The sequence below is a fragment of the Scleropages formosus genome, chromosome 9 (assembly GCF_900964775.1).
Source record: "Scleropages formosus chromosome 9, fSclFor1.1, whole genome shotgun sequence".
NCBI lineage: Eukaryota > Metazoa > Chordata > Actinopteri > Osteoglossiformes > Osteoglossidae > Scleropages > Scleropages formosus.
This window is the reverse complement of record NC_041814.1, coordinates 5,965,271-5,976,081: the sequence shown is the minus strand read 5'-3', so window position 1 is coordinate 5,976,081 and position 10,811 is coordinate 5,965,271. Positions and strand designations below refer to the sequence as shown.

Here is a 10,811-nt window from a genome sequence, read left to right as displayed (position 1 = left end):
CTCTGTTTTGGAAAGGTTGAGTTGTAAGTGGTGATTAGACATCCAGGCAGAGATGTGTTAGGAAATTTCTGATTCTCCAGGTGGAAATGAAAGGAAGAGCTGGGTATCATTGGTAGCAGTGGGAGTTGAATCCATGAAAGGCAATGACAGGGCCGAGGGAAGAGGTGTAGATTGAGAAGTGCAGAGAGCCCAGTACCAAGCCCTGTGGGACACCAGTTGAGAGAGGCTGAGGAGATGAATGGAAGCCCCACTAGACCAATTGGTAGATTCTGTCTGATAGGTAGGACTCAAACCATTTTAGTGTTATTCCTTTGATATCAAGCTGACCAAGAGAGGAGAGTAGCATCCTGTGTTGAATGCTGCACACAGGTCAAGAAGGATGAGGACCAAGGACAAGGAGGCCACTCTAGCCGACTGGAGACCATCTGACACTGCCAGGAGCACAGTCTCTGTGGAATGTCCAGCTTTGAATCCAATGATCCAATCATTTGATGCTTTTGACCAAAACAGCTTATAGTATTTGACCAATCCTACTTGTGCCCAAATCCTACTGAAGTTTTTTACCGGATCAATTCAGAGTAAGTACCTTGCTCAAGGCTGTTATTACAGCTGTAGCAGGGAGTGGGTCTTCAACAATCCACCTTGAGATGACAAGTCCATGTCCTTAAGTGCTGCACTATCTGCTGCCATAAACACTCTCCCACCCACATTTATACCTTGCCTGCTGTCAAAGCCTCTTGTGATCAGTTAACGATTTGTCTCTTTTTTTGTATAACCTAGAAAATGAGTAGGTATACTTATAGCTCTATAATACGTTCTTCATTATGGTAGCCATTAGTTGACTCTTCTTTGCATCAATTTTTCTTGCTGTATGCCTGTGTTAAAGTGCTCTGTGTCACTGCGTGAGAAGAGCACTCTATAAAAAATAAAATAATAATTATAATAATCTCCTCCGTGAACCGCCACCTTATCGTGGTGGAGGGGTTTGAGTGCCTGAATGAGTCCAGGAGCTATGTTGTCTGGGGCTACATGCCCCTGGTAGGGTCTCCCATGGCAGACAGGTCCTGGATGACAGACGAGACAAAGCGCGGTTCAAAAATCCCTTATGACGAAAAAATCAAGGCGTCCGTTTACCCCGCCCGGTATGGGGTCACCGGGGCCCCACCCTGGAGCCAGGCCTGGGGGGGGGGGCTCGCATGCGAGCGCCTGGTGGCCAGGTCTATGCCCACGGGGCCTGGCCGGGCTCAGCCCGAAGCCACAACGTGGAGCCGCTCTTCGGTGGGCTCACCACCTGCCGGAGAAACCGTAAGGGGCCGGTGCATTGTGATTTGGGCGGTGGTCGGGGCCGAGTGCCCGGCCGACCCAAACCTCGGGCGCCAACTCTGGTTTTTGGGACTTGGAATGTCACCTCACTGGCGGGGAAGGAGCCTGAGCTGGTGCGGGAAGTTGAGAGATACCGTCTAGATATAGTCGGGCTCACTTCCACTCACAGCTTGGGTTCTGGAACCACTCTACTCGATCGAGGGTGGACTCTCCACTATTCTGGCGTTGCCCAAGGTGAGAGGCGGCGGGCTGGGTGGGCTTATTAATAGCCCCCCAGTTCAGCCGCCATGTGTTGGAGTCTACCCCGGTGAATGAGAGGGTCATCTCCCTACGCCTTCGGGTCAGGGAACGGTCTCTCACTGTCGTTTGTGCTTATGCGCCTAGCGGCAGTGTAGAGTACCCGGCCTTTTTAGAGTCCCTGGGGAGCGTGCTGGAAAGCGCTCCCACTGGGGACTCTGTCGTTCTACTGGGGGACTTTACGCCACACGTGGGCAGCGACAGGATACCTGGAGGGGCGTTATGGTGGGGAGCGGCGGCGTGGGTCGGGATGGAGGTGGGCGGGAAAAATAAGGTGTCGTGATTGGGAGGAACGGCCTCCCTGATCTGAACCCGAGCGGTGAGCTGTTATTGGATTTCTGTGCTAGTCGCGGTTTATCCATAACGAACACCATGTTCATGCATAAGGGTGTCCACCAGTGCACTTGGCACCAGGACACCCTAGGTCGGAGGTCGATGATCGACTTTGTAGTCGTTTCTTCTGACCTTCGGCCATATGTCTTGGACACTGGGGGAAGAGAGGGGCTGAGCTGTCAACTGATCACCACCTGGTGGTGAGTTGGATTCGATGGCGGGGGAAAAAGCTGGACAGACCTGGCAGGCCCAAACGCATAGTGAGGGTCTGTTGGGAACGTTTGGCGGAGGCCCCTGTCAGAGAGGTCTTCAACTCCCACCTCCGACAGAGTTTCAACCAGGTCCCGAGGGAGGTGGGGGACATTGAGTCTGAATGGACTATGTTCCGCTCCTCCATTGTCGGTGCGGCGGTTCGGAGCTGCGGCCATAAGGTCTCCGGTGCCTGTCGCGGCGGCAATCCCCGAACACGGTGGTGGACACCGGAAGTAAGGGATGCCGTCAAACTGAAGAAGGAGTTCTATCGGGCCTGGCTGGCTCATGGGACTCCTGAAGCAGCTGACAGGTACCGACGGGCCAAACGGAGCGCGGCTCTGGCAGTCGCCGCGGCAAAAACTCGGGCTTGGGAGGAGTTCGGTGAGGCCATGGAGGAAGACTTTCGGTCGGCCTCAAAGAGATTCTGGCAAACCGTCCGGCGACTCAGAGGGGGGAAGCGGTGTTCCACGAACACTGTTTACAGTGGAAGTGGTGCGCTGCTGACCTCAGCTGAGGACGTTCTCGGGCGGTGGAAGGAGTACTTTGAGGATCTCCTCAATCCCTCCGACACGCCTTCCGTAGAGGAAGCTGAGGCTGGGGACTCGGAGGGGGACTCGTCCATTACCCTGGCTGAAGTTGCTGAGGTAGTCAAAAAACTCCTCGGTGGCAAGGCTCCGGGGGTGGATGAGATCCGCCCCGAGTTTCTCAAGTCTCTGGATGTTGTGGGGCTGTCTTGGCTGACACACCTCTGCAGCATCGCGTGGAGTTCGGGAACGGTGCCTCTGGACTGGCAGACCGGGGTGGTGGTCCCTCTTTTTAAGAAGGGGGACCGGAGATTGTGTTCCAACTACAGGGGGATCACACTCCTTAGCCTCCCTGGGAAAGTCTATGCCAGGGTACTGGAAAGGAGAATCCGACCGATAGTCGAACCTCGGATTCAGGAGGAGCAATGCGGTTTTCGCCCTGGCCGTGGAACACTGGACCAGCTCTATACCCTCACTAGGGTGTTGGAGGGTTCGTGGGAGTTTGCCCAACCAGTCCATATGTGTTTTGTGGACCTGGAGAAGGCATTCGACCGTGTCCCTCGTGGCATCCTGTGGGGGGTGCTTCGGGATTATGGGGTTCGGGGCTCGTTGCTACGGGCTGTTCGTTCCCTGTATGACCGGAGCAGGAGCTTGGTTCGCATTGCCGGCAGAAAGTCAGACCTGTTCCCGGTGCATGTTGGACTCCGCCAGGGCTGCCCTTTGTCACCGATTCTGTTCATTATTTTTATGGACAGAATTTCTAGGCGCAGTCAGGGAACGGAGGGTGTCTGTTTTGGTGGCCGCGAGATCTCGTCTCTGCTTTTTGCGGACGATGTGGTCCTGTTGGCTTCATCAAGTCAAGACTTGCAGCGTGCACTGGGGAGGTTTGCAGCCGAGTGCGAAGCGGCGGGGATGAGAATCAGCACCTCCAAATCCGAGGCCATGGTTCTCAGTCGGAAAAAGGTGGATTGCTCCCTCCGGGTTAGGGGGGAGTTGCTCCCTCAAGTGGAGGAGTTTAAGTATCTTGGGGTCTTGTTCACGAGTGAGGGAAAAATGGAGCGGCAGGTCGACAGACGGATCGGTGCGGCGTCCGCAGTAATGCGGTCATTGTACCGGTCTGTTGTGGTGAAGAGGGAGCTGAGTCGTAAGGCGAAGCTCTCAATTTACCGGTCAATCTACGTTCCTACCCTCACCTATGGTCATGAACTCTGGATCATGACCGAAAGAATGAGATCGCGGATACAAGCGGCAGAAATGAGTTTCCTCCGCAGAGTGGCTGGGCGCACCCTTAGGGATAGGGTGAGGAGCTCAGTCACCCGGGAGGAGCTCGGAGTAGAGCCGCTGCTCCTCCGCATCGAGAGGAGCCAGTTGAGGTGGCTCGGGCATCTGTTCCGGATGCCTCCTGGACGCCTCCCTGGGGAGGTGCTCCGGGCTTGTCCCACTGGGAGGAGGCCTCGGGGCAGACCCAGGACACGTTGGAGAGACTATGTCTCCCGGCTGGCCTGGGAACGCCTTGGGGTTCCCCCAGAGGAACTGGAGGAGGTGTGCGGGGAGAGGGAGGTCTGGAGTACTCTGCTCGGACTGCTGCCCCCGCGACCCGGCCCGGATAAAAGCGGAGGAAGATGGATGGATGGATGGAATTATAATAATAAAAAATGGTGCCCCTGATAGTTTTCCACTGAGTCTTAGCCATTTATGCTTATAGACTGTACAAGACATTTTTTAACTGTATCTCCAAAACAGTATAATTTTGTTTTTAGTATTTTTAGTGCATTTTCTCTTTTAAGAAGACCGATGTACGTGAAGATGCCAATGGCACCTGCTCTACAGAAGAACAAAATCACCAGGCCTGATGAGTCCCTGAAGAATTTTCAATGGAGGAATTCTGATAACATCAGACACTTCCCAGAGTGGGTTTACTTTGTCTGAGAGGTTATCTTTGGTTTCTTGAACATTACAGCAAAGAAGATACTGTGGATTCAAAGGCATGGGGTGAGAGCCTTCTTTGATTTGACTGTAGCTGAGGAGGGGGATTACTGGAAAATTGTCAAGGTCTGTAAAGAACACACTGAGAACCTTGTTTTGGTTTTTTATGTCATAATGGGGTTGTGGCAGGGTAACTACAGCATAGTGACAGTTCATGCAAATGACCCTTTCATTTCAGCAAAGGTTGTGCTAGATTTTTTTAGCTGTTTTGCTAATGTTGGACATAGTTTCGACGTTAAAGACAAACTGGGCATTTACATTCAGTCGCTGCGAGACAACAGCACTACTCGCTGTGCCAGAGTACCACATTTAGAAAGGATGAAGTGCTATGAGTTGCAACTACGTTCTGACCCTGCGATCTGAGTCATCCTTCAGCATTTTTAAAATTGAGGGCAGTCCAGGTTACCCTTTTTATTATAAGCAGCCCCCCTCCTATCACCTGTATGAAGGCCAGGATGATACAGATGTAGACTGTAAAGACATGAAATGCCAGAAATGCTTGAAGGTTGGACAACTGGCCAGAAACGGTACTCATCCCTGCTGCTGTACCCAGAGCAGTGGAGAGGGTCTTCTCTGCTGCACCTGTCCCCAGTGGAAGGCCTCCCAGATGGGAGAGGCATCTTTGAGGATGGCAATGGCCAAGGGGAGTATGAAGAAGATGCAGCCAGGAGAAACTGGGGAGCAGATGGGAGCAGCGGTGAGGTTAAAAAAGGCTGACAAGGATGAGGACAAGGATATCTGGCATAGCAGCTGAATCCCCAGACATTAAAAAGGACAGTAATGTGAGCAGGAGGAGAAAGAGGTGCAGGAAGGGGGGCAATGGACTGGTAGGCACTACACAAATTGGCTGAGAAGCATCATAATCCCCCTCAGGAGACTTTAGGGTAGAAGGAAGGGTAGTTGGGGAATCATTGGCAGCTTCTGCCATCTTCAAGAATTCCTCAGATGGGGATGAGGAGTCAGAACAGGGATTTGTGGACGATGGGAAATTTATTGATTTATTTATTGTTTTAATTGTATGAATTTGGGTAGTTTTATCTCTTTTTAATGTGTTAGTGTTAAACTGAAATGATGTTTAGTAGTGTGATCTATGGATACATTGCATTTGTGTTGTGTAATTGGAGATGTAAATTATTACTTGTGTCTGGGAGAGTTAAATGATGATTGTTATTTGCTGTAATAGGCATTGGTTGTAGTTTTGTGTATTATGAGGAAGAGCATTTGAATGGAATGTAGGTGTTTGTGGGTATAGATGGGGTATATGAAGGTTATTGGGTGTTAAAGGGATGTGTGTAGCAGTTGTTAAATAGGTACAGTATGCCTACGTGATTTTTGGATATGACTGACAATTGTTGCAAGAAGTGTTTGTTTGTTATTCAGATATTGGTGTAAAATTTGCAGGGGGGTGCGGTGGTGCAACGAAATTGGTTGGGTCCTGCTCTCTGGCGAGTCTGGGGTTCAAGCCTTGCTTGATGTGCCTTGTGGCAGACTGGCGTCCTGTCCTGGCTGTGTCCCCTTGTACCCTGCGATGCTGGGTTGGGCTCTGGTTTGCTGCAACTGTGCTTGGGACAAGCAATTTCAACCTGTGTGTGTGCGTGTAAAATTTGTTGGATTGTGTTAAAATTGGCGAGGGGGCGCAGTGTTGCACCAGGCTTGGCTGGATCTTGCTCTCTGGCAGGTCTGGGGTTTGAGTCCTGCTTGGGGTGCCTTGTGATGGACTGGCGTCCTACGCTGGTGTGTCCCCTCCCCCTCCAACCCTGCACCCCATGTTGCCGAGCTAGGCTCCGGTTCACCGTGACCCCTCTTGGGACAAGCGGTTTCAGACTGTGCGTGTATTAAAATTGTGTGATGTTTAATAGTTGTAAGGTGTATTAGATGCATGATGTCATGTATTTGATGTACAATTTTCACTAGAACTAGGAAGTATGCCTATATAATACCGGTACTGAAATTGCTGCATTGGCTCCTGGTTACATTTAGAGGAGACTACAGAATCCTACTTCTTACCTATAAGGCAGTAAACGGCATTGCTCCGGTTTACATTTGTGAGATTATTGATTCTTATATTCCAGGATGATATCTTCATTCATTGGATGTAGGTTACCTTAAAGTACCTGTGATCAACAAGACCTCAATAGGAGGTCACGCCTTTAGTTATAAATTAAATAAAGCACCTAACTGTGGAATAGTTTGCCAGTCACTGTCAGAAGTGCTCAGTCTGTCTTAGTCTTCAAATCCAACTAATGATTTACATGTTCACTCGCCGACTCGGGCATATCGCCACGAAATTTAATTCCACTGGGCTGTATTTCTGTTTTTCCGATTTCTCTGTGTCAAAAACGTTACGTATTGAACATTTCTTTAACTTATAAATTATTAACAATTTTTTCTTGTTGAGCATTTTCTCCCTACAAGACCTGAGGAGCTTTACAGACGCACCCATGCTGACTGAAAACGATGACCAATCCAATCGCCATGCTGGACGAGACGTACCTAGCTAACTTGGAAAGGAAGCTACCAGCAATAATAACAGCATTATTACTTGTAAACTGGCTTATTATTACAAGTCTTATTTAATCTAGAATGCCCAGGCAGGAGGAGTGGGAAGCCACTGGTTAGATAAAATATCATATGTGATATATGTTTGGATTTAATTTCTTATTTTAAGTGTGAAGGAATTACAAATCAGTACACTCATAACACTACACTCTGCCGGGTCGTGATAAACGTTGTCGTTGAGAACAATTTACTTTTCTGATATCACGATTGGAGGCGGGACTTCAACAACTTTCTAGAAATTCTAGAAATATATCCAAAAATCTTGTTGTTGAGTCTCTCGAGGATATGAATATTATAAAACTAACAACAAACCACCAAAAATCATCAGAAACGTTTAATTTAACAGAAACACCAGAGAATATAAAACTAGAGTTAGAGCGTTAACCCGGAAGTATTTCTAATAATTTCCTAGACCTCAAAAGTCACGCGATATTACTGTCCGCGAGAACGAGATCTTCCTTTTCCAACAAGGCCTTAGAAACATGGTGGGTGAAATGTCTTCTGCGGAATTTAAATTTACAATATCCATGTCCATCGAGACATCATCCATTTACATTTAGCCAGTTAAAATATACTAGTATCAGTGTTAAAGTTTAGAACTCTTAGTGAAGAGTATTTTGTTTACTATTTTCTTCCTAATATTTTTCTTTTTATAGTTCAGTGACGCTAAAGCGGACTGTGTACCTTATTGAGTGCTTCTGTAAAACCTTCACTGTATTTTATGAAGACATTTTAAATTGTGCTGATTCGCAAACGGTATTTAATAACTCGGTGTTAAGATGAATGAGATCGGTAGCAAACGACGCTAGCAATGCATTGGATAAGTTTTGTTGTTTTTCATCACGGCCTGTGCCACGGCCCGGGTGGCTGAAATCATTCCCTCGTCTGAGAAAGAAGGAACGTCACGTACAGTTTCAGTTGTAAACCAAAATTTGTCCTAAAACATGTTAGATTGCTTTCCCAGGACGAGGACTGACGTTCTCTACAGCTTATTGTACCCTTGTAGACTGTAGTCATAACTAGATGTTAATGCTGTATTTAAAATACTCGACAACTGCCAACTGAACTGGCCATTCCAGGAATATACGAGTTCTGCAAGTATAATCATTTATTTTTCAGGCGGATGCTGAGCAGAAGAAGAAGCGCACCTTCAGGAAGTTCACCTACAGAGGTGTTGACCTGGACCAGCTGCTGGATATGTCCTAGTTAGTACTCTTGTTTTTTAACACCAGTTGAAGTTTATTTAAACATTGGTAGGTCTGTAAAAAGTTCATGTTATCACAGTTTTCTTGAACTAATATATAAAAGATTACAAAGGTTTATCTTGCCAGTGTTTGCATATTGAAGCAATTCTAGGGCCAGGTGTATTAACATCCTCATGTTTTTTGTTTTGCTTTAAACACACAGATTCTGGAACAGTTTTTAATGGTCTTCTTTGTTGACCCCCCCCAGAAGCAGAAATCTGCCTCCCTAGGATATGATTCTGAGTGCAGTAACATTATAGATTACAAGTTAACCTTGACCACTTTCTGTGCTTTCTATAGTGAGCAGCTGATGCAGCTCTACTCTGCCCGCCAGCGGCGAAGGTTGAATCGTGGACTTCGCCGCAAGCAGCAGTCCCTCCTGAAGCGTCTGCGCAAGGCTAAAAAAGAAGCTCCTCCCATGGAAAAACCTGAAGTGGTAAAGACCCACTTGCGAGACATGATTATCCTCCCTGAGATGGTGGGATCCATGGTTGGAGTGTACAATGGCAAGACCTTCAACCAGGTGGAAATTAAGGTGAGAAAGTGAATGTGAAAGCTGGCTGTGCTTTTAGTCTTGCAGAGTAGCAATAGATAGGTCAGTGGTTAATGTGAGAATAATGTGAATGAGAATACTTGATATTTTTAAGGATAATTTTATCACTTCCAGTATCCCTGGCATAGACTGAGCTGGTTATTCCAAGTCATACAGGATGACACCCTGAGTGAAAGTGTATTTTAGGGTTTTACTTAAAGCAGTTTTGTATTTCAGTAAAACGTAGTCACATCTGTACGTCAAGTGGTTTGCCTTTCGTTTACTTGGAATGTCTCCGAACAGTTTTCTTTCTCTAAATGGGACAAACTCAGCATTCATACATCTTTTTTTTCAGCCTGAGATGATTGGCCACTACCTAGGGGAGTTTTCCATCACATACAAGCCTGTCAAGCATGGTCGACCTGGTATTGGTGCCACCCACTCCTCTCGCTTCATTCCACTCAAGTAAAATTACCACATTTTGTGTGTAAATAAAAATGATTTCCAACAATTTTTCTGGTTTTTCATTATTCAAATACTTTTTCAAGGGACAACCCAAAAAGTTTTATATTTAAGCCCTCTGGAAATTTGGCATTGAAAACTTTCTGCAGCATATATAGGGACTGGAGATGACTGGTATGCATTATGCTTTTTTTTTTTTTTTTTTTTTAAATATAAAATGTGAATTCAGTCTTGTTTGTATAAACATCACAAATTATTCTTGTACAAATCAAGAATTTAATTTATTGGTATACATTTTAACATTCAAGATGATAGCTAGGAGATGAATTTTGGTTTGCCATTGTTAGTGACTTCATCAGCTGATGAAATAACTTGTGAACATGTAAAATGAATCGGTTCTTACATTTAACTGGTAATTTATGGCATAAGTAGATGTTAAGCACAGTGAATGTTGAGAGCCACTAATTGGCAGTAGTGCATTACAGAAGCATTCTAACTGCAGTGTCACTTTTTTGTGTTCCAAATATTGGCTTCAGAAGTAATACCTGGTGTCACTTTCATAGTGTTTATCATTGCCAAAGAACATAATATAACAAATATCACTTCCAAGAAAGATTACGTTGTGTACTGTGAGCAAATTGTGATTAGTGCATTTTTTTTTTTCCATAGGTGCCCTAAAAAAAAAAATTACGTAGATATCCGTAGGTCTTTTTTCATTGTATGTTATTTGGTAACACACTATACATTTTGTTAGCAAGTACACTTGGTTCTCATTTCACAAACATTTATAAAACTGTTGAACATTTTTCAGTTTGTGTTGTCCTGCTTGTCCCTTATGAAATATTTTTTGTGAACCAAACCTGTGCATCCTCGCCCAGCTGTTAGATGTATTGAAACACATCTGAACAGCACCAGGCTAATTCAACTGGCTTTCAGTGTTTACAAGTCTAAACTGATATTTTTTCAGCGTTGGGTGACAAATCCTCTGATCTGCAGGACAGCTGGTAGCATAGCAGTTAAAGCTGCTGCCTTCAGATTCAAAGGTTGCAGGTTCCAGTCTCATTTCCTGCTGCATTGCTGTTCAAGATTCTTACCCTAAATTACTGCACTAAAAAATATCCAGCTGTACAAGTGGGTAATTGATTGCAGGTAGCTAAACACTAAGTTGCTTTGAAAAAAAGCATCAGCTAAATGAAAAAGGTGGGCAGGTGTGTATATCTTTAGCTGCCAAAGCAGCTTAGAATTTTAAGATACAGTATCTTCCCATTAATGCAGCTGAGTAGTATTTTCGGGAACAAT

General features: G+C 46.3%; 1 protein-coding gene across 1 annotated transcript; it reads left to right on the top strand.

Annotated features, from left to right (window-relative positions):
• The first annotated feature begins 7,687 nt into the window (after positions 1-7,687).
• On the top strand, positions 7,688-9,561 carry rps15 (ribosomal protein S15). Its single transcript, XM_018745825.1, has 4 exons — positions 7,688-7,759; positions 8,394-8,479; positions 8,819-9,053; positions 9,406-9,561. Exons 1-4 carry the CDS (start codon positions 7,757-7,759, stop codon positions 9,517-9,519), a joined length of 438 nt encoding a protein of 145 aa, XP_018601341.1. The 5' UTR covers positions 7,688-7,756; the 3' UTR covers positions 9,520-9,561.
• The last annotated feature ends 1,250 nt before the right edge of the window (positions 9,562-10,811 follow it).

Coding starts and splice junctions, on each gene's coding strand:
- rps15 (XM_018745825.1), top strand. Junction 8,480..8,818: donor CAGCTGCTGGATATGTCCTA/GTTAGTACTCTT, acceptor TGCTTTCTATAG/TGAGCAGCTGATGCAGCTCT. Junction 9,054..9,405: donor TCAACCAGGTGGAAATTAAG/GTGAGAAAGTGA, acceptor CTTTTTTTTCAG/CCTGAGATGATTGGCCACTA.